Source organism: Bufo bufo, chromosome 3 (genome assembly GCF_905171765.1).
Source record: "Bufo bufo chromosome 3, aBufBuf1.1, whole genome shotgun sequence".
Lineage (NCBI taxonomy): Eukaryota > Metazoa > Chordata > Amphibia > Anura > Bufonidae > Bufo > Bufo bufo.
This window is the reverse complement of record NC_053391.1, coordinates 221,351,391-221,374,743: the sequence shown is the minus strand read 5'-3', so window position 1 is coordinate 221,374,743 and position 23,353 is coordinate 221,351,391. Positions and strand designations below refer to the sequence as shown.

The 23,353-nt window shown below is 43.6% G+C and overlaps 1 protein-coding gene across 1 annotated transcript in view; it reads right to left on the bottom strand.

Moving 5' to 3' along the window:
- RAB29 (RAB29, member RAS oncogene family) overlaps window positions 1–23,353 on the bottom strand; it is a 52,961-nt gene that overhangs the window by 5,454 nt on the left and 24,154 nt on the right. The window contains exon 4 of the mRNA XM_040423967.1: window positions 4,650–4,771. Coding sequence (XP_040279901.1) covers window positions 4,650–4,771 — 122 coding nt within the window. The remainder of the gene's footprint in view (window positions 1–4,649; window positions 4,772–23,353) is intronic.

Below are 23,353 nucleotides of genomic sequence, written 5' to 3'. Positions count from 1 at the left end.
AGGTAACAATCCTAACCACAATCATTCGACCATTAGTGCCCAACCACCTTGACCCCAGAGCGCTATAAGTCACGGACCGTGGAACCACGTCTGATCCTACCGTGAATGCCAGCCCTCGCCTGGCACCTTCTGCCATTATTTATTTATTTATTATTATTTTTTTTTATCACCTCGTATTGGCCTAAGAAACACGTGAACGTGGTTGAACATAACCCTGATGCAACGCCAATTGATAGACATAGTGCACCTATGAACATGCACGTAACCGCTGACGCGTGCTTGCCCGTAAAGTAGTGTTTACAGAATAAACACATTTACATGCAAGAACATCGGAACTTAATCACAGATGCCTTGACCCTATCTGCTAGGGCCACTGATGCACACTACCCATGTTTGGCGCTAACTGCGGATGTGCGCCACACACGTAGAACAGGAGACAGTTAAACATTTTTTTATTATTATTTTTTACATTACCAATCACTTGAACACAGCGTGCGAAGCTAGGGCCACTGCAGACACACGCCCCGCATATAACCAAGTATCAGCAACATACAAACACACGTACTCTAAGCACGTGCAACCCCAATACTGGGCAGGAAGAACGAACTAACAACCATCGTTCGACCATTAGCGCCCAAACTCAGCTCCATCCCAGAGCGTCACATGTCGCTGACCACAGCGTGGGTCCCATATGAACCACTCTGATCCTACCATAAATACCAGTGCCCTCCTGAGACCTTCTGCCGTCGCCCAGCCATAAGGAGCCTCCACGCCAGCTGCTGTATGCTAGAGCTGACCCAGGTAGTGAAATCAGCTGAAAACAACCCTACCGTGGTATATTTAGACAAGCACAGACGTATAGTTGATAAGCTTGTATGGCACTGATACAGTATATGGGCCCTGTATGTATGGGCTGTTATGCAGTTGTGACATGATATGGGCACTGATAGGTGACCACTATATTTGTGTGCCCACTGATGGCCACTGAAATGGCTGCTATATTTGTAAGAACACTGAATTGTGGTGTTACATTCCTATGGGTACTGTTAAGCGCTTTCTACATATATGATGGTATTAAAAATGTGCATAATGTTAGCATTTAGCAACCATTTGGTGGACATAATGCCAGTAAGTCGTTTTAATAGACTGCCATTTTAGCCTATGGCTTAAAATAACACTTAATGGGTTTTAGACGAAACCTAATTGTGTCCGCTATTACGGTATGTAGTTACTAACATTTACCCATACAGTTAGGCGTGAAATCAGAACCGGTATCCGCTGTGCAGGGAGTTTGAGGCAGCTGCACAGAGAGCCGAATGTGCCGAGCCGCATGTGACAGAGCCAACGCTGCCCGGACGTGGAGCTCGGCTGTCAGAAGGAAGAGCATGCAAGGCCAGACTTACCCTACCCGAACTGGACGCACACGCCGACGAATGATGTGGGAACTCTGCTGGCCGTACGTTGGGGCGCAGAGGACGCTGACCCCGCTTGCGACCCGGAAGTGAAGATGCGCCTGACAGGGGGAGGGTACGCAGTGCTTTATATACGATGTGCGGGAGCCTCCCCTCCCACAAATACGGCAACTGCGTTGCCTACACTTAACATGAGCCAAAAAACAAAAAATCCAAAACACATTTTTTGGTTAGTGTTCACAACGTAGATGCTTTTCCTGTAAATTTTTATAGTGGACATTAGTGCTAAGAAATTTACTATCCTGTGAATATTACATGATACAGTCCTGATCAAAAGTTTAAGACCACTTGAAAAATGGCAAAAAAATCATATTTAGCATGGCTGGATCTTAACAAGGTTCCAAGTAGAGCTTCAACATGCAACAAGAAGAATGAACAAACATGAACTCAGTAATGAGTAGCTCCGCTGTTATTGTTTATCACTTCAAAAATTCATTTCGGCATGCTTGATGCAAGCATTTCCATGAGGTGAGTGGGAATATTTCTCCAAGTGGTGAAGACAGCCGCGCGAAGGCCATCTACTATCCATTTTTGTAAACTTCCCTTGCCATCCATCCCCAAAGGTTCTCAATTGGATTTAGATCAGGGGAACACGCAGGATGGACCAAAAGAGTAATGTTATTCTCCTAGAAGAAGTCCCTTGTCCTGCGGGCAGTGTGTACTGTAGCATTGTCCGGTTGAAAAACCCAGTCGTTACCACACAGACGAGGGTCCTCAGTCATGAGGAATGCCCTCTGCAACATCTGGACATAGCCAGCGGCCGTTTGACGCCCCTGCACTTCCTGAAGCTCCATTGTTCCACTAAAGGAAAAAAGCACCCCAGACCATTATGGCGCCCCCTCCACTGTGGCGCGTAGAAAACATCTCAGGTGGGATCTGCTTGTCATGCCAGTAACGTTGGAAACCATCAGGACCATCAAGGTTACATTTTTTCTCATCAGAGAATAACTTTCTTCCACCTTTGAATGTCCCATGTTTGGTGCGCTCTTGCAAAGTCCAAACGAGCAGTTCTGTGGTGTTCAAGGAGACTAAGTCTTTGAAGACGTTTTTTGTTTTTGAAGCCCTTCAGTCTCAGATGCCGTCTGATGGTTATGGGGCTGCAGTCAGCACCAGTAAGGGCCTTAATTTGGGTCGAGAATCGTCCAGTGTCTTGACGGACAGCCAATTGGATCCTCCGGCTCAGTGCCGATGAAATTTTTTTGGGTCTTCCACTTGACTTTTTTGTTCCATTACCCTCAGGATCATTTAAGAAATTCCAAATGACTGTCTTACTGCGTCCCACCTAAGCAGCGATGGCGCGCTGTGAGAGACCCTGCTTATGCAGTTCAACAACCCGACCACGTTCAAACCAGTTTTTTGCCTTTGCCATCACAACGTGTGACTACCTCACAGAAAATGACAATGAATCCACATCTTTGCAAAGATTTGGCCTTTTAAAGGCATGTGGTCCTAAACTTTTGATCAGCTGAAAAACAGCCTGTTTCAGTTTATTCATTGTTTTCATTAAATTGAATGCTCAAAAAATGTTTGGTCTCACTCCCATTTCTTCTTGTTGCATGTTGAAGCTCTACTTGGAACCTTGTTAAGATCCAGCCATGCTAAATATGATTTTTTTGCCATTTTTCAAGTGGGTCTTAAACTTTTGATCAGGACTGTATATATGTAATATTTCCTGACCGGTACTGTACATCTTATTTAGAGCTCATGCACACAGCCGTAAGCATTTTGCTGTCCACAGATCGCGGATCCGCAAAACACGGGTCCTGGCCGAGAGCATGCTGCCATTTTATTTGACTCCTGAAAAAATGTCCTATCCTTGTCCGCAAAACGAAAAAGAATAGGCCATGTTCTATTTTTTTGCCATTGAGATGATTGGTCTGCATTCGATCCACAAAAAACATGGATCGGATGCGTACCAAAACTACGGCAGTGTGCATGAGCCCTTAGTCTGATGAGTATAATTCATTTGTGCATCATCCTTGGAAGTGATGTTTTCATAGTATCTAATATTTTTAAACAGACCATATAATATGGGAATTGGGTGGTGTCTATCATGAAGATAATACTTGAAGTTGGCTTTGCTTGAGTCTGCTTTGGCATCCTCTGCATCAGATTTATCACGTTTGTTAAATTTGACCAGAAGGGGACCACAGGTAATTACAGAAATAGTTAATGCAAACAATTTTTCACTTTTTCATCTTACTCTTCCCACTTTTCCAATACCTCCTGAAATACCCCCACATTTATTTACCCAGCAATGAACTATTAATTTCTCCCTCCAGCTTACCACTTGCACAAACCTGTTTGGCAACGTAAAAAACACTTCCTTCCCAAACACACACAGATACCTTCTGCCCTCGCTTATTCTCACCTACTAACAATTTCTCTGCCTCTCCTTATTGCTGGTGATCTCTCTCCAAATCCAGGCCCTCCTCAGCAAATCCCCACTATCACCTCTACGTCCCAGTACAAATCTCCTTCTACAAATTTCTACAACCCCTTAAACCTAATAACCATTCCTCTGACCCCTGCTCCTTTGGTTCCTCTTGCAGGAGCATTATGGAATGCACGCTCTGTCTGTAACAAACTGTCCTACATTCATGATCTTTTCATCTCTCAAAAAAACCTTTCCTTTCTGGGTCTCACAGAAACATGGCCGACACCCTCTGACACCTCCTTCCCTGCTGCACTCTCATATAGTGGATTTTATTTCACTCACACCCTCGCCCCGGCTGCAAACATGGTGTAGGATTTGGTCTTCTCCTATCAGACACCTGCTCCTACAGCCCAACTCCACTGCCACCCTCCATTAACACTTCATTTGAAGTACACACTGTTCGCATCTACTCTCCCTCCAACCTTTAAGTAGCTGTCATGACAGATAAGCATTAGTAAAAAGGCGTATTGGAGGTCACTAAGGGATTAAACCTAACTTGTCTAGAAATGCTGTAACTCTAGTTGTTTTACACCAACCCCCTTGTGGAGCAAATCATCAACTTTTATAAAAAGTTGCAGTGATAACTCCAAAACTGTGTGGTGTAAAAATGCAAAAAAGGCGCACAAATTTGAGCTAATAAACCCAATTCACAATAGCCCAACTTTTTGAGGCCAAAATTCTGGAGTGCAGGGCATGATAAATTCCACACATGAGTGCATATTGTAGTGTGGCAGGCTCACCTCATTGACTCGTTGATGTTTTTATTTTCCTTCACAGAGGTCTCTGTCCATCCAATGAAGTTATTTTCCTTACTGAATTTGTCAATCTGTTCTTTGGTAACTGCCCATGGTAAAAGATCGCACTGAAAAGCCACAAAAGCAGAAATCAGTTGTGTTTAATTTTCCTAAAAGATCATAAAGCAAAAGAAAAATATAAAATTAATGTTCTGGTTTAACTTTTTGGTATACATAGTCTTGTTCCTTTAAAGGGGTTGTCTCATTTCAGCATCCCTGGAGGTGGGACCTGCACATCTTTTTTTTTTTATATGACAGGGTCGAATATCATTTAGTATATTCAAAAAACAAAACAAAACGCTAATTTGTTCAACGTATGCCAAGAGGACTTGTATACTGTACATACACACATATATCCCACAAATGACGTAAACATAGCCTTATACTCTTCTTAGAACAAGTTTAAATACACTCAACATTGAAATTGCAACACCAAGAAGGAAAAATTTGTGAAACTGTGGAAAAATCACAGGATTAATAAACATGTTAATGATGTGCAAATAAAAAAATAAATAAATGGAAAACAGCCAAACTAAGCTCAATATCTATTACCCTGATAATGCAGTTTACAATAACACCACATATGTGGTTGTCAACTGCTATATGGGCGCACGGTAGAGCTTAGAAGAGATGGAGCACAATATGGATTTTGGAGGGCAGATTTCACTGGAATAAATTTCAGGCGCTGTGTCGCATTTGAAGGTACCCTTAGGTACCCCAAAGTGGAAACCCCCAAAAAGTGACCCCATTTTGAAAACTAGACCCCCCAATGAATTTTTCAAGGGGTGTGGTGAGCACTTTGGCCCAATATGTTTTTCATAGAATTTAGAAACCCTTGGCTGTAAAAGAAAAATTACATATTTTACTGAAAAATTTCACTTTAGGCCCAAGTTTTTCATTGTCACAAGGGGTAACAGGAGAAAGTCACCACAAAATTTGTTAACCATTTTTCCTGAATACGTCAACACCCTATATGTGGTTGTCGACTGCTGTATGGGCGTACGGCAGAGCACAATATGGCTTTTGGAGGGTGTAGCAGCATTTGAAGTTACCCTTAAGGTACCTCAAAGTGTGACCCCATTTTGGAAACTACACCCCCTAAAGTATTCATCTAGGTGTAGTGAGAATTAATTTTTACATTTTGGAGTTTGTCTAATTTTCCAAATTATAATTGGCTAATATAATGAAATGTGGAGTGTTAAACAGCGGATTGCCTAATAAATTGGCCAAAAGTGCATAAAAAGTAAAAAAAAAATTTAATTGATTAAATTAATAATCTAGGGAAGTATGGTAAATGCAGAAATACTGCTTAATACAAAGTCCAGGCTTATCTGGACAGGTGTCACATTGATATATGGTATCCCGCCGTATCCCATTCTTGTAACAGACCCTACATCTCTTTTGGGCTCTGCTTTTTTTTGCAGTAGGGGGCACCTCTGATGGGAAATGTTGCCCTGGGATAATTCTGCTGGCATGACTAGATGACGCTATCCAACTGCTATCCTGGCGCTGCTCTCCAAATATTACATTTTTAATGATTTGTTCTTGAAAATCAAGATATGTTCCTTGGTTCTCTGCTTTTTGGAACATGACAAAAGAATTATATAGAGTGCTACTTGCATAAGGTGGGCTGCAAGTTTCTTTTACCAAATGCGGAATTTCCTGACCGCGCTATAGGGCTGCAGCATTTGGTCTGCAAGGTCCACCCCACCCATATATTTATTGTAATCCTGTATGCAGACAGGTGCAAAAGATCCCACACTATTTTACCTGCCACACTGAAGGAAGGGGGGCATTCAGGAGGGCAAAACTGGGCATCTTTGCCTTCACTTCACTGTAAAAAATACATTTAGTGTTAAAGGGGTTGTCTCATCATGAACAATGGGGGAGTATCGTTAGGATGCATTTTGTCCTGTTACCCATTTTCACAGCCAAGTGTTTCCTAATTCTAAGAAACACCCTTGAAGTCAAAGTGCTTACTACACACCTTGAAAGATTCCTTGAGGGGTGTAGTTTCCAAAATAGGGTCACTTTTTTGGGGGGGTTTCCACTGTAGGGCCACCTCAGGGTGTCTTCATATGCTCCCAATTACCATTCCAGCTAAATCCGCTTTCCAAAAGCCATATGGTGCTCCTTCCACTTTGAAGCCTTCTGTGTGCCCATACATCAGTTTTTGAGCACATATGGGGTTTTTCTGTAAACTCCAGATTCAGTGTAATAGATTTTGAGCTTTGTTTGGCTGTTAACCCTTGATGTGTAGCAGAAAAAAAAAATTATTAAAATTTTAAATCTGCTAAAAAAATGGTTTTGGAAATTCTTAAAAATTTTAAGATTTGCTTCTAAACTTCTAACGTCCCAAAAAAATAAAAATGTAATTTAAAAAATGATCCAAACATGAAGTAGACATGTAGGGAATGTAAAGTAATAACTATTTTTGGAGGTATTACTATCTATTTTAAAAGTAGAGAAATTAAAATTTGCTAAAGTTTTTTTTTTATTATTATTTTTTTTAATAAATAAAAATGAAATATTTTGACTCAGATTTACCACGGTCATGAAGTACAATATGTGACGAGTAAACAGTCTCAGAATGGCCTAGATAAGTAAAAGCGTTTTAAAGTTATCACCACATTGTTGAGCTGCAGATATATTTTAAACACTTCCCAGATGAATAACAAACTAAAAGATAAAATAAGTCAGACCTGTAAGACCAGACCAGAAAGGTTGCTAGACCTGTACGATTTTTAAGTCTGCAAACATGTGTAATTGACTGCAGCATGAAAATTAAACCCGCAGCCTGACTAAAGAACAAGTGATACGATCACTTGAGCCACCCAATTAGATCTACACACAGATACCCAATTAATATAATTTATTCATACAAAGCAAACAGGTTGCTAGACCTGGAAAAGATTTAGCTCTGCACTTGACAAACCAGAATGGTGGCAGTTTCTTAATAAAATAGTTATCATATTATTATTATTATTATTTGTGTATAAAGTGGAATTTTCTCTAGAGATGAATTAGAACTCTTAAGGCAATAGGGCTGACTAAACGCATGTACAGTATGGTTCCATTTACCCGAAAAACTGCATGCATGGTTTATGTACCAATTTTAGTATGTGTGTTGCCAAAGCAAGCACCATTATTATCATGGGGAATCACCCCCATGCATGCTGCCATTTAAGGCTTCTGTCACCCCCCAAAAGTAATTTTTAATTTTTGGGCTAATTAAAATCCTTATAGTGCGATTATTCAATATATAGTGCTCTTACCTTTTTCTGTTTAGTTTCTTTAAAAACCGCACTTTTATAATATGTTAATTACCTTGCTACCAGCAAGTAGGGCGGTTACTTGCTGGTAGCCGCCGCATCCTCCTTTAAAAAAAACGCCCCCTCCTCCTGTTGATTGACAGGGCCAGCGAGCGCTCTCCTCCTCCGGCTGGCCCTGTCTGCAATTCAAATCCCGCGCCTGCGCCTCACGTGTCTTCATTCGGTGCAGGCGTTCTAAGAGAAGGACGCTCGCTTCCTCAGCACTCCCTCAGTGCGCCTGCGCCGATGACGTCTTCTCTTTCGGGTTTAGAGGTGACGTCATCGGCGCAGGCGCACTGAGGGAGTGCTGAGGAAGAGAGCGTCCTTCTCTCAGAGCGCCTGCGCGGAATGAAGACACATAAGGCGCAGGCGCGGGATTTGAATTGCAGACAGGGCCAGCCGGAGGAGGAGATCGCTCGCTGGCCCTGTCAATCAACAGGAGGAGGGGGCTTTTTTTTTTAAAGGAGGATGCGGCGGCTACCAGCAAGGTAATTAACATATTATAAAAGTGCGGTTTTTAAAGAAACTAAACAACAGAAAAAGTTAAGATCACTATATATTGAATAATCGCACTATAAGGATTTTAATTAGCCCAAAAATTAAAAATTACTTTTGGGGGGTGACAGAAGCCCTTTAAGCACACTGAGGTGCAATCCTGCTGATGTTAGGGTTGAGCGGTATACCGATGTTCACGATATACCGCAGTGTTAAAAACCGGCGATATCGCCGTTTCCTAATTACCGCGGTATTTTGTGATGTCATCGAAGCGGTCATGTGTGCTGACCGCTTCTAAATCTGCATCCACCCGCCCCTGCACCTTGCAAAGCGCTGAGTACAAACACATTACTTCCACTCGCTCCTGGCTCCTTCTTGCTCCGCCTCCCTTATTCAAGTCTCCAGACTCCACTCACCATCTGACATCACAGTCCGTCACCCACCCGTGCCGGTTCTATGTGGCGAACTCTGTGTGAGTACTGGGTGTCTCTGGAGAGACTTTTCCTGCGGCTGCCTTGCTCGTGTGCTCTAATGACAAAATTACAAACTTATTACTTCCCGCAGCGGGCCGCCCCCGGCTCTCCCTCCTCCTTGCTCCCATATTCAAATCTCCGCCCACCGACATCTGATGTCAGAATCGGAGCACACAAGCAAGGCAGTCGTGGGAAAAGTATATCGTAAAGTATTATCGTATGTATGGTGGCCTACGGCCACAAGACTTTATTATAACTTGTGGCCGCCCCCCCCATACAGTATAACGTCTCCTTGTGGCCGCCCCCCCCATACAGTATAACGTCTCCTTGTGGCCGCCCCCCCCCCATACAGTATAACGTCTCCTTGTGGCCGCCCCCCCCATACAGTATAACGTCTCCTTGTGGCCGCCCCCCCCCATACAGTATAACGTCTCCTTGTGGCCGCCCCCCCCCATACAGTATAACGTCTCCTTGTGGCCGCCCCCCCCATACAGTATAACGTCTCCTTGTGGCCGCCCCCCCATACAGTATAACGTCTCCTTGTGGCCGCCCCCCCATACAGTATAACGTCTCCTTGTGGCCGCCCCCCCATACAGTATAACGTCTCCTTGTGGCCGCCCCTCCATACAGTATAACGTCTCCTTGTGGCTGCCCCCATACAGTATAACGTCTCCTTGTGGCTGCCCCCATACAGTATAACGTCTCCTTGTGGCTGCCCCCATACAGTATAACGTCTCCTTGTGGCTGCCCCCATACAGTATAACGTCTCCTTGTGGCTGCCCCCATACAGTATAACGTCTCCTTGTGGCTGCCCCCATACAGTATAACGTCTCCTTGTGGCCCCCCCATACAGTATAACGTCTCCTTGTGGCTGCCCCCATACAGTATAACGTCTCCTTGTGTTTTTTTCTTTTAAACGGGTATTTATCACGATATATATCGTTATCGCGATAAATTTCTTAATATCGTTATCGTCTGAATATTTTTGATATCGCCCAACCCTAGCTGATATCCTCCCAAAGAACAGCGGATCTAAGCTTTATGAACACATAGCCATCAATAGTTCGGTTAAAGGGCTTATCCAAGTTCTATAATGCACCCCATATGCCCAGGCCCCTCACAGAGGTTGTACTTGCCTCGCTTCCCAGCACCCACATCACTTCTCATACTGGCACGACCACCGCTGCATTGCGTGGATGAAAACATCCGGCAGCCGTGCCGGTATGAGAAGCGGCAGGTGTCCCGGAGGAGCGAGGTAAGTACAACCTCTGTGAGGGGCACGGGCATATGGGGGGGGGGGGGGGGGCATTATAGAACTTGGATAACACCTTTAACACCAGCTGCATTACCCATTTCATTAGGGTCAGTAGCAAGCCAGGGGACCTCTCAAAGAAGGTGCTGGCACAGATACTTATAGGGTACGAAGGAAGAGGATGAATCCCCTTCCATTGAACCCAGGCTGACAGAAAAGCCAACTATAGGCTTTAGCACACAGGTGGGTCCTGGACTGCTAAGCGACCTCAGCAAAGAGGTGTTAGCGAAGCTATTCAGGAACTGGAACGAGAGGCCAGGCATCCCCCTACCCTAGTCCCAGCCTTAAGCCCTGTAAGTCTCTTCTAAAAAAAATAAAAATAATAATCTTCAACCTTACAGCAGGGAACCTCTTTGCATCTATCCTCTGTAGGGAAAGGAAGGAGGGTGGAGGTGGGAGGGGCCTTTTAACCTGTTTCCAGTCCCATGAAGGTCAAAGGGGAACAACTTACTGTGGTGCTGTCATGAGGGATGAACTGGAAATTGCAGATTTCATGCACAGTGAAAGCAGGGTCCCACTGCTTAACCACCTCAGCCCCTATGGCTTAAACACCCTTAAAGACCAGGCCACTTTTTACACTTCTGACCTACCCTACTTTCACCGTTTATTGCTCGGTCATGCAACTTACCACCCAAATGAATTTTACCTCCTTTTCTTCTCACTAATAGAGCTTTCATTTGGTGGTATTTCATTGCTGCTGACATTTTTACTTTTTTTGTTATTAATCGAAATTTAACGATTTTTTTGCAAAAAAAAGACATTTTTCACTTTCAGTTGTAAAATTTTGCAAAAAAAAACGATATCCATATATAAATTTTGCTCTAAATTTATTGTTCTACATGTCTTTGATAAAAAAAATAATGTTTGGGTAAAAAAAAAAATGGTTTGGGTAAAAGTTATAGCGTTTACAAACTATGGTACAAAAATGTGAATTTCCGCTTTTTGAAGCAGCTCTGACTTTCATGTTTCCTGAGGTTCTACAATGCCCAGACAGTACAAACACCCCACAAATTACCCCATTTTGGAAAGTAGACACCCTAAGGTATTCGCTGATGGGCATAGTGAGTTCATAGAACTTTTTATTTTTTGTCACAAGTTAGCGGAAAATGATGATTTTTTTTTTTTTCTTACAAAGTCTCATATTCCACTAACTTGTGACAAAAAATAAAAAGTTCCATGAACTCACTATGCCCATCAGCGAATACCTTGGGGTGTCTTCTTTCCAAAATGGGGTCACTTGTGGGGTAGTTATACTGCCCTGGCATTCTAGGGGCCCAAATGTGTGGTAAGGAGTTTGAAATCAAATTCTGTAAAAAATGGCTGGTGAAATCCGAAAGGTGCTCTTTGGAATGTGGGCCCCTTTGCCCACCTAGGCTGCAAAAAAGTGTCACACATGTGGTATCTCCGTATTCAGGAGAAGGTGGGGAATGTGTTTTGGGGTGTCATTTTACATATACCCATGCTGGGTGAGAGAAATATCTTGGCAAAAGACAACTTTTCCCATTTTTTTTATACAAAGTTGGCATTTGACCAAGATATTTATCTCACCCAGCATGGGTATATGTAAAATGACACCCCAAAACACATTCCCCAACTTCTCCTGAGTACGGCGATACCACATGTGTGACACTTTTTTGCAGCCTAGATGCGCAAAGGGGCCCACATTCCTTTTAGGAGGGCATTTTTAGACATTTGGATACCAGACTTCTTCTCACGCTTTGGGGCCCCTAAAATGCCAGGACAGTATAAATACCCCACATGTGACCCCATTTTGGAAAGAAGACACCCCAAGGTATTCAATGAGGGGCATGGCGAGTTCATAGAAAAAAAAAAATTTTGGCACAAGTTAGCGGAAATTGATTTTTTTCTCACAAAGTCTCCCTTTCCGCTAACTTGGGACAAAAATTTCAATCTTTCATGGACTCAATATGCCCCTCAGCAAATACCTTGGGGTGTCTTCTTTCCAAAATGGTGTTATTTGTGGGGTGTTTGTACTGCCCTGGCATTTGAGGGTCTCCGCAATCATTACATGTATGGCCAGCATTAGGAGTTTCTGCTATTCTCCTTATATTGAGCATACGGGTAATGAGATTTTTTTTTTTTCCCGTTCAGCCTCTGGGCTGAAAGAAAAAAAATGAACGGCGCAGATTTCTTCATTCACATCGATCAATGTGGATGAAAAAATCTCTGCCAAAAAAAGAAAAAGGAGGGGAAAGGCGTCTGCCAGGACATAGGAGCTCCGCCCAACATCCATACCCACTTAGCTCGTATGCCCTGGCAAACCAGATTTCTCCATTCACATCAATCGATGTGGATGAATAAATCCTTACTGGGATTTTTTTTTTTTTATATATACAAAGTGTTTGCCAAAGTATATGAACACCGCCACCTCCTCAGCTCATATGCCTCGGCAAACGTATCTTTTACTGCAGAGGAGAAATCTCGTCTTGCAGCGCCGCATACACCGACTTGCGTGTAATCTGACAGCAGCGCAATGCTTCTGTCAGAATGCACATCAGTGCTGCAGCTAGTCGATCGGTTGGTCAACCTGGAAGGTAAAAAAAAAAAAAGAGAAAAAACCAGGCCGCAACGCAATAAATTTATTAACTTTTGAACAGAACATATAAACTTTTTTTTAACTGAACGTTACCTTTTTTACTTACCGGTAATTTTTTTTTTGTTTAGTTTTTTTTACCTTTATAGAACAAACCTCTCCTTCCCCATGGGACAATGTGCAAAGCGCAAATCGCCCAAAGATGTGGCGAAGTACGTTATGCACTTTATCCCAGGTGAAAGGAGAGGTTTGCAGCAGCTGTGAGTAAAAGGGCCCTAATAGCCCTGTGTGCCTGTCCTGTGAGATGCAATCCCTATGCTAAGTGTACCTGTGTGTGGTACTTCCGGAAACACTCTCCAAAGCATAGGGCAGGGTGGTCAGGACAGTCAGGACAGAAATAGCGGGTGTCACGCCTTATTCCACTCCTGCTACAGACACGACATCTTTTTCGGGGTGACGGTTGGGTTGAGGTACCAGGAACGACACTGGGGAAATTTCGCTCGTGTAGACGGCTAACTACACTGGTGGTTGGGGCCATGGAACCTTCTGGATACAGGAGGTTCTCGATGATCTCTTCCTGGAATTTGAGGAAGGATCGTGTTCTCCCAGCCTTACTGTAGAGAACAAAACTATTGTACAGAGCCAATTGAATTAAATATACAGACACCTTCTTATACCAGCGTCTGGTTCTGCGGGAAACTAAATACGGAGACAACATCTGGTCATTGAAGTCCACCCCTCCCATGAGCAAATTATAGTCGTGGACTGAGAGGGGCTTTTCAATGACACGGGTTGCTCGCTCAATTTGTATTGTCGTGTCTGCGTGAATGGAGGAGAGCATGTAAACGTCACGCTTGTCTCTCCATTTCACCGCAAGCAGTTCTTCGTTACACAAGGCAGCCCTCTACCCCCTTGCAAGACGGGTGGTAACGAGCCATTGGGGGAAGCCCACGCGACTAGTTCGCGCAGTGCCACAGGCGCAAATCCGTTCTAGAAACAAATGCCTAAAGAGGGCCACACTTGTGTAGAAATTGTCCACATAAAGATGGTACCCCTTGCCGAATAAGGGTGACACCAAGTCCCAGACTGTCTTCCCACTGCTCCCCAGGTAGTCAGGGCAACCGACCGGCTCCAGGGTCTGATCTTTTCCCTCATAGATCCGAAATTTGTGGGTATAGCCTGTGGCCCTTTCACAGAGCTTATACAATTTGACCCCATACCGGGCACGCTTCCTTGGGATGTATTGTTTGAAGCGAAGGCGCCCGGTAAAATGTATTAGGGACTCGTCTACGCAGATGTTTTGCTCTGGGGTAGACAAATCTGCAAATTTCTGGTTGAAGTGGTCTATGAGGGGCCGAATTTTGTGGAGCCGGTCAAAAGCTGGGTGGCCTCTGGGACGGGAGGTGGTGTTGTCGCTAAAATGCAGGAAACGGAGGATGGCCTCAAATCGTGCCCTGGACATAGCAGCAGAGAACATGGGCATGTGATGAATCGGGTTCGTGGACCAATATGACCGCAATTCATGCTTTTTAGTTAGACCCATGTGGAGGAGAAGGCCCAAAAAAAATTTAAATTCGGAAACTTGGACTGGTTTTCACCGGAAAGGCTGGGCATAAAAGCTTCCCGGGTTGGCGGATATAAATTGTGTGGCATACCGGTTTGTCTCTGCCACGACTAAGTCCAAGAGCTCCGCAGTCAAGAACAGCTCAAAAAATCCCAGGGCCGAACCGATTTGAGCCGTCTCAACCCGAACTCCAGCCTGGGCTGTGAAAGGGGGAACTAATGGTGCGGCTGAAGTTGGTGACTGCCAATCAGGGTTTGCCAGCACCTCAGGGATTCTAGGGGCTCTACGGGCCTGTCTGTGCGGTGGCTGCGACGGGGTAACTACTGCACGTGCCACCGTACCAGCTTCAACTGCCCTTCTGGTGCTCGCCACGTCACCATGTTGTACGGCAGTGCTGGTACTAGGTCCAGGGAGGGCTGCGCTGCTGGTGTATGCCTCACCACGTGATCCGGCAGCGCCAGCCCCACTCTGCTGCTCTTGAAGCGGACCCTGCGCAACCTGTGGTCTAGCGACACGGGGCCGGGTATGCCTGGTTCTATCAGGGACCTCCACCTCCTCGTCCGAACTTTGGGTCAGAGAGCCACTGCTTTCTACAGGTTCATATTCTGACCCGCTAGATTCGTCAGATGAGGGTTCCCATTCCTCATCCGACTGGGTCAGAATCCTGTAGGCCTCTTCAGAAGAATACCCCCTGTTTGCCATTTGGACTACTAAATTTAGGGGTATTCCCTGAGACTACCCAAGAAAAAAAGCAAGCCTGTCTTACAAAGGGGAGGCTAGCGAAGTACCGGAGGCCGCTGCGGTTGATAAAAAATATCAAAACAGATTTTTTTTATCGCCGCAGTGCGTGTAAAATGAATGTGCAGTGATCAAAAAAATATATATTTTTTGTCACTGCGGTGGGGCGGGCGTGGGTGAACGCACGTGTGGGCGACCGATCAGGCCTGATCGGGCAAACACTGCGTTTTGGGTGGAGGGTGAGCTAAGGTGACACTAATACAATTATAGATCTGACCGTGATCAGTTTTGATCACTTACAGATACTATAAAAGTACAAATGCTGAGTAGCGATACGCTAATCAGCGACTGCGGTGCGGTGGGCTGGGCGCTAACCGATCGCTAACTACCTAACCAAGGGGCCTAAACTATCCCTAAAACCTAACAGTCAATACTAGTGAAAAAAAAAGTGTCAGTTTACACTGATCACTTTTTGTCTTTCACTAAGTGATTGACAGGGGCGATCAAAGGGTTAATTGGGGTGCAGGGGGGTGATCTGGGGCTAAAGTGTGGTGTTGGTGCTACTCACTGTGAAGTCTGCTCCTCTGCTCGATCCAACCGACGAAAAGGACCAGCAGAGGAGCAGACAAGCCATATAACAGATCATATTTACTAATATGATCTGTTATATGGCTTGTGATTCGTTTTTTTGAAAATCGCCAGCCTGCCAGCCAATGATCGTTGCTGGCAGGCTGGTGACGAAATTGTTTTTTAACTTTTGCCGGCCCGCGATGCGCATGCGCGGGCCGGCTTTGAGCGAAATCTCGCGTCTCGCGAGATGACGCGTATATGCGTGACTGTGCGCAGCGCTGCCACCTCCGGAACGCGATCCTGCGTTAGGCGGTCCGGAGGCGGTTAAAGGGCTTCTGTCACCCCACTAAACTCTTTTTTTTTTGTACTTAAAATCCCTATCCTGCGATATATCTATACATTATGTTATTAATTATTTTCGTTCAGTAGATATGTCAAAAAACGTACTTTTATAATATGCTAATTACCTGTCTACCAGCAAGTAGGGCGTCTACTTGCTGGTAGCAGCCGCAAAAAACGTCCCCGACCTCCTGTTGATTGACAGGGCCAACCACGATCTCCTCCTCCTCCTGGCCCTGTCAGCATTTCAAAAATCGCGCGCCTGTGTTGATTCGGCGCAGGCGCTCTGAGATAAGGAGGCTCGCCTCCTCAGCACTCCCTCAGTGCGCCTGCGCCGATGACGTCACCGAAAGAGAAGATGTCATCGGCGCATGCGCACTGAGGGAGTGCTGAGGAGGCGAGCCTCCTTATCTCAGAGCGCCTGCGCCGAATCAACACAGGCGCGCGATTTTTGAAATGCTGACAGGGCCAGTCGGAGGAGGAGATCGCGGCTGGCCCCATCAACAGGAGGAGGGGGCGGTTTTTTGCGGCTGCTACCAGCAAGTAGACGCCCTACTTGCTGGTAGACAGGTAATTAGCATATTATAAAAGTATGTTTTTGGACATATCTACTGAACGAAAATGATTAATAACATAATGTATAGATATATCGCAGGATAGGGATAGGGATTATAAGTACACAAAAAATAAATAATGAGTTTAGTGGGGTGACAGAAGCCCTTTAACCACCTCAGCTCCCCTAGCTTAAGCCCCCTTAATGACCAGACCACTTTTTACAATTCTGCACTACACTACTTTCACGGTTTATTGCTCGGTCATACAACTTACCACCCAAATGAATTTTACCTCCTTTTCTTCTCACTAATAGAGCTTTTATTTGGTGGTATTTCATTGCTGCTGACATTTTTACTTTTTTTGTTAATCGAAATTTACCGAAATGTTTGCAAAAAAAATAACATTTTTCACTTTCAGTTGTAATTTTTTTTTAAAAAAAACTACATTTCTATATATTTATAATTTTTTTTCTAAATTTATTGTTCTACATGTCTTTGATAAAAAAAAAATGCAATAAGTGTATATTTATTGGTTTGGGTAAAAGTTATAGCGTTTACAAACTATGGTACAAAAATGTGAATTTCCGCTTTTTGAAGCAGCTCTGACTTTCTGAGCACCTGTCATGTTTCCTGAGGTTCTACAATGCCCAGACAGTAGGAACACCCCACAAATGACCCCATTTCGGAAAGTAGACACCCTAAGGTATTCGCTGATGGGCATAGTGAGTTCATGGAACTTTTTATTTTTTGTCACAAGTTAGCGGAAAATTATTATTATTTTTTTTTCTTACAAAGTCTCATATAGGGCTGCAGTAAACGAATATTTTAGTAATAGAGTATTCTATCGATTATATTTCTCGATTCATCGAGTAATCTAATAAGAAAAACCTTCTTAAAATAATGTATTGCTTTATAAAAATGTCCCCCTTTCCCAGTGCCATCAGTTCAGCAGCCCCTCCATGCCATGTTCCCCAGTGCCCCCATGATGGCACTGCCATCAGCCCCTCCATCCAGATTGCCATGATGTCCCCCTTTCCCAGTGCCTCCATGCCATCCACCATGTCCCCCACTCCCCCAGATCAACCTTCCGAGTGCCTAATCACAGGTGCCCCCCCCCCCAATACTTTTATACATGGCAAATCATAGGCGCTCCCATTAACCCCTCTAACGCCAATAACGTTATACATGCCAAATCACAGGTGCCCCCACCAATAACTTTATACATGCCAAACCACAGATGCCCACATTTCCCCATGCCAAATCACAGGTGCCCCCGTTTTCCCCAGCCCATGCAAAATCACAGGTGCCCCCATTTCCCCATGCCAAATCACAGGTGCCACCAATTTACCGCATATTTCTGTCAGTGCAATACTTATCTATGTCTGTATATTTATGGCACTGCAGTACTATTTTCCGACTGCCAAATCACAGGTGCCACCAATTTACCGCCGCCACAACCCCCACTCCCCCTTCCCCGCTAACTTTATACTTACCTTTCAGTGCAGAGTGCGCCGACACACGGAGTCCGCAGGAGACGCGTCTTCATCCCAGCATGCACTGGGGACCTGACGTCACACACAGCGTCATCCAGCGCGCTGACGATGTGTGAACGCAAGGTCCTGCAGCGCGGTGCCGACGGGAGGCCACGGAGCGGTGAGTGAGAAGCTTAATTTCACTCACGCTCCGTGGTCATGTGATTTAAACGAATCCTCGATGCAGAAAAACTGCATCGAGGATTTTTTTACATCGATTAAATCGATGAATCGTTTCAGCCCTAGTCTCATATTCCACTAACTTGTGACAAAAAATAAAAACTTCCATGAACTCACTATGCCCATCACGAAATACCTTGGGGTGTCTTCTTTCCAAAATGGGGTCACTTGTGGGGTAGTTATACCACTAATCACTTGAAATTAGTGACAGTTATCCTTTAAAGGGGTTTTTATGGAACACCATCCATCTTTGCTTTTCAGCACACTCTACCTCAGTCAATGCATATTTACCTTTCCCTTCCCCCAAACACCTTTTTTATTCCCTACACTCTCAGTCCCATGCTGTTTGGATTACTGCCACCGGCCCAGATGTTTTCGACAGAGTCTTCCTAGATTTATAAATACCAGAAGAGAAGGAACTGAACCTGGAAAGGAACTCACAGGAAGTGCTAAAAACGCAATAGTCACATGACTTGCTGCAGAGATGGACGAATCAGCAACACTTTGGAGGGTAAATACTTTCAAAAGACTTTCTTCCACAAGTAGAAGCAAAGCTGTTCTCTCACGTCATATTCCTAGTAGTCTACTGTATTGTTCTAGAACAGCGGTTCTCAACCTAGGGGTCGATCGGCCCTTTCCGGGGGGGTCGCCCGGGGACCTGAAGCACCGCTGATTTATTTGGGGGAAACCTGATGCCCCACTGATTTATTTATTTGGGGGACCCTGAGCACCATTGATTTATTTATTTGGGGGGAAACCTGATGCACCACAGATTTATTTATTTGGGGGAGACCTGAAGCCCCGCTGATTTATAATTTATTTATTTAGGGGACCCTGAGCACTTCTGATTTATTTATTTGGGGGGGGGGGACTTGAAGCACCACTGATTTATTTATTTGAGGGGTACCCTGAGCACCACTGATATTTTTTTTATTTTTTGGGGGGGGGGGGGGTACTGTGAGCACCACTGAGTTATTTATTTGAGGGGTACTGTGCGCACCACTGATTTATTTTTTAGGGGGTATTTGTTTATTATTTATTTTAAAGTTATTTATTTGGTTTACAAATATTTTGTATTTATGCTAAAGTTCTGTGGTTATGAATGAATACTTGTGTATTTGAATTAACATTTGGTGTATTGGTGTCTGTGCGTGTTTTTGGTGGGTCATCATAACAGTAGCAAAATTAGTTATGACGTAGCAAGGAAAAAAATGTAATGGTTGGGGGTCACCACAACATGAGGAACTGTATTAAGGGGTCACAGCTTTAGAAAGGTTGAGAACCACTGTTCTAGAACCTTGCGCTCACTGGACACTGAAGGCAGCACAGATGCCTACTGAACTAACATGACTAAATTGAAGAGGTATCACTATAGTCTCTTTCCTTTGGATGCATTCTGGGACTTCATGACCAAGCTATTTTTTTTATTATTTTTTTTTCATTGTGAGATTCTATTTTTCCCACATAGCATAAATTTTATTTTCAGACTCTTTAAAGTGTCACTATGGGTTTGGACCATGCAACCCCCTAAAGATCTAAATTGATTTGATCATAAGTTTAGAAGATGGTTCAGGAGAGAGAAGAGACGTAGATTTAGTCGGCAAATGGATTTAACTAAACAGCATTCTGCATCTTGCCATATATTGTGATGCACAGAAATTAAGCAGCATTTTTTTCTTAACAAAATCCTTTATCAACCAAAAATACATGCATTTCAGTACAACAAAAAGCCCCACATGTGCCCAGAGCCTTTGATTATAAGGTACCTGGTATCATTTTAAAGGCCAGACTCTATAAATTGTAGATTTTGACATATGTGGTATATATGAATACTGAAGTTCACAATCTACAATATAAGAAACCAGATTTTTGGACTTTCACTTCTGGATCCATTTATTATTTATTTTAAAGCACCATTAATTCCAGGCCGCTAGACATAAAAAATGGGGTTTACACATATAAAAACATTCATTGAGTAAATAGCAGACCTGAGGAGAGCAAAGAAGATCTTGGGAAGTTCAGAGATTACATGTATAGGGAGATTAGGTCAGAGATGTAAGGAGGGGACAGATTGTCGATGGTCTTGTATGTCATTAGTATTTTGAACTGCATTCTCTGGGTAATGGGGAGCGAGTGAAGGGATTAGCAGAGGGGGAGGCAGAGGAGAAATAAGCGGAAAGGTGGATAGACAGCACTTAAGGATGGACTGGAGAGACGCTAGAGTACTAATTGACACAGAAAAGGGATTGTTCAGTAGCCCAGGAAGGAGACGATGAGGGCACACACTAGCATTTTGGTTGACTCAGGTTTGAGGAAAGATCAGATACAGCAATGTTTCCGAGTTGGAGGTGGCAGGGGTTTAGATGTGTGGGATGAAAGGCCGAGGGCGGTATCAAATATTATCCCAAGTCAGTGTACCAGAGACTGGAGAAAGTGTGAAACCATTAACCAGGGCCTGCCTTAGGCTACTTTCACACTAGCGTTGTTTTAATCCGGCGTTCAATTCCGACACCGGAACTGCCCGCCGGATCCGGAAAAACGTGTGAAAACGGATTACATTTGAATCCTGATCAGGATTTTGATCACAATGAAAAAATGCATTGGAAAAAACGGATCCGCCATTTATGGACTTTAACTTTTTTTTCACATTTTTCGGGTTTAACATGCAAAAGCCGGATCCGTTTTGACTGAACACACAGTGCCAGAGCCGGCGTTAATGCAAGTCAATGGGAAAAAGGCCTGATCCGGCGTTCAGTCAAAGTGTTCAGGCTTTTTGGCCGGAGGTAAAAATACTGCATGCTACGTTTTTCTGAAAAGCCTGATCAGTCAAAAAGACTGAACTGGAGACATCCTGATGCATCCTGAAGGACTGACTCTCCATTCAGAATGCATGGGGATAAAACTGATCAGTTCTTTTCCGGATTTGAGCCCCTAGGACGGAACTCAGCGCCGGAAAAGAAAAACGCTAGTGTGAAAGTACCCTTAGGTCACATGTCACCCTGTGTGAGAGGTCTTTTTGGCACCCTCCTCCCCACACACAAACCTCTGCAACCATTATAGGTTATTACATACACAAAATTAGTAGCATCAATTTTAAGGAGAAAAGAACACACAAAAGAACACACAGCTAATGCTTAAAGGGTTTGTCCTATTTGGCACATTCTTATTGATATGCCATAAATGATCCGCGGTGCAAGCCTCAACCAGGGAAGCTGCTCCTAGGTCAAGAACAGGGCCCTTAAGTGAATGGAGAGCAAGCTGCACATGGATGCCACCTCTCCATCCACGCTTTCTAGTTTCCTACTCACCTCTTTGCGTGTGCTGCTGGGGAGAACAGTGACCGGTGGAGCAGGGAGCAGACGGCTGCTTCACCATAGCATTCAAGTGTATCTACGTCAGATACAGTCAGAACAAGGTACTTTGGTATTTAATCCAGTCAGTCACAACTGATATTTCTCTGACTGGTGTAATTAACTTTATTTTTTCTTCTTCTTCATTCGCCCCAGATCACCATGAAAATTTCTCCCAAAGTCTGCAGAGTCTCTTTGGCCAGAGGGATAGCTATAGGGGGTTAACAGGTAACAATTGCATCTGGACCTGTGGACCCCTCTACCATATAAGAAGACACCAATAATATAAATATAATAGTACCTTGAGACCCTGCTTTAACTCCTTAAGGACACAGCCTTATTTCACCTTAAGGACCAGGCCATTTTTTGCAAATCTGACCAGTGTCACTTTAAGTGGTGATAACTTTAAAACGCTTTGACTTATCCAGGCCATTCTGAGATAGTTTTTTGTCACATATTGTACTTCATGACACTGGTAAAATGGAGTAAAAAAAATTATTTATAAAAAAAAAAAAAAAAAAAAATTTGCCAAAAATTTGGAAAAATTTACAAAGTTTCAATTTCTCTACTTCTATAATACATAGTAATACCTACAAAAATAGTTATTAGTTTACATTCCCCATATGTCTACTTCAGGTTAGGATCATTTTGGGAATGACATTTTATTTTTGGGGGACGTTACAAGGCTTAGAAGTAAATCTTGAAATTTCTCAGAAAGTTTCAAAAACCAACTTTTTAAGGACCAGTTCAGGTCTGAAGTCACTTTGTGAGGCTTACATAATAGAAACCACCCAAAAATGACCCCATTCTAGAAACTACACCCCTCAAGGTATTCAAAACTGATTTTACAAACGTTGTTTACCCTTTAGGTGTTCCACAAGAATTAATGGAAAATAGAGATTGAAATTTTGAAATTTCACTTTTTTGGCAGATTTTCCATTTTAATAATTTTTTTCCAGTTACAAAGCAAGGGTTAACAGCCAAACCAAACTCAATATTTATGGCCCTGATTCTGTAGTTTACAGAAACACCACATATGTGGTCGTAAACCGCTGTACGGGCACACGGCAGGGCGCAGAAGGAAAGGAATGCCATACGGTTTTGGGAAGGCAGATTTTGCTAGACAGTTTTTTTTTTACACCATGTCCCATTTGAAGCCCCCCTGATGCACCCCTAGAGTAGAAACTCCAAAAAAGTGACCCCATTTTAGAAACTACGGGATAGGGTGGAAGTTTTGTTGGTACTAGTTTAGGGTACATATGATTTTTGGTTGCTCTATATTACACTTTTTGTGAGGCAAGGTAACAAGAAATCATGTAAAAAAAAAAAATCATGTTTTAGTGTCTCCATAGTCTGAGAGCCATAGTTTTTTCAGTTTTTAGGCGATTATTTTAGGTAGGGTCTCATTTTTTGCGGGATGAGATGACGGTTTGATTAGCACTATTTTGGGGTGCATATGACTTTTTGATCGCTTTCTATTACACTTTTTGTGATGTAAAGGTGAAAAAAAAATGGTTAGCACAGTTTTTATTTTTTATGGTGTTCATCTGAGGGGTTAGGTCATGTAATATGTTTACAGGGAGTGCAGAGTTATTAGGCAAATGAGTATTTTGACCACATCATCCTCTTTATGCATGTTGTCTTACTCCAAGCTGTATAGGCTCGAAAGCCTACTACC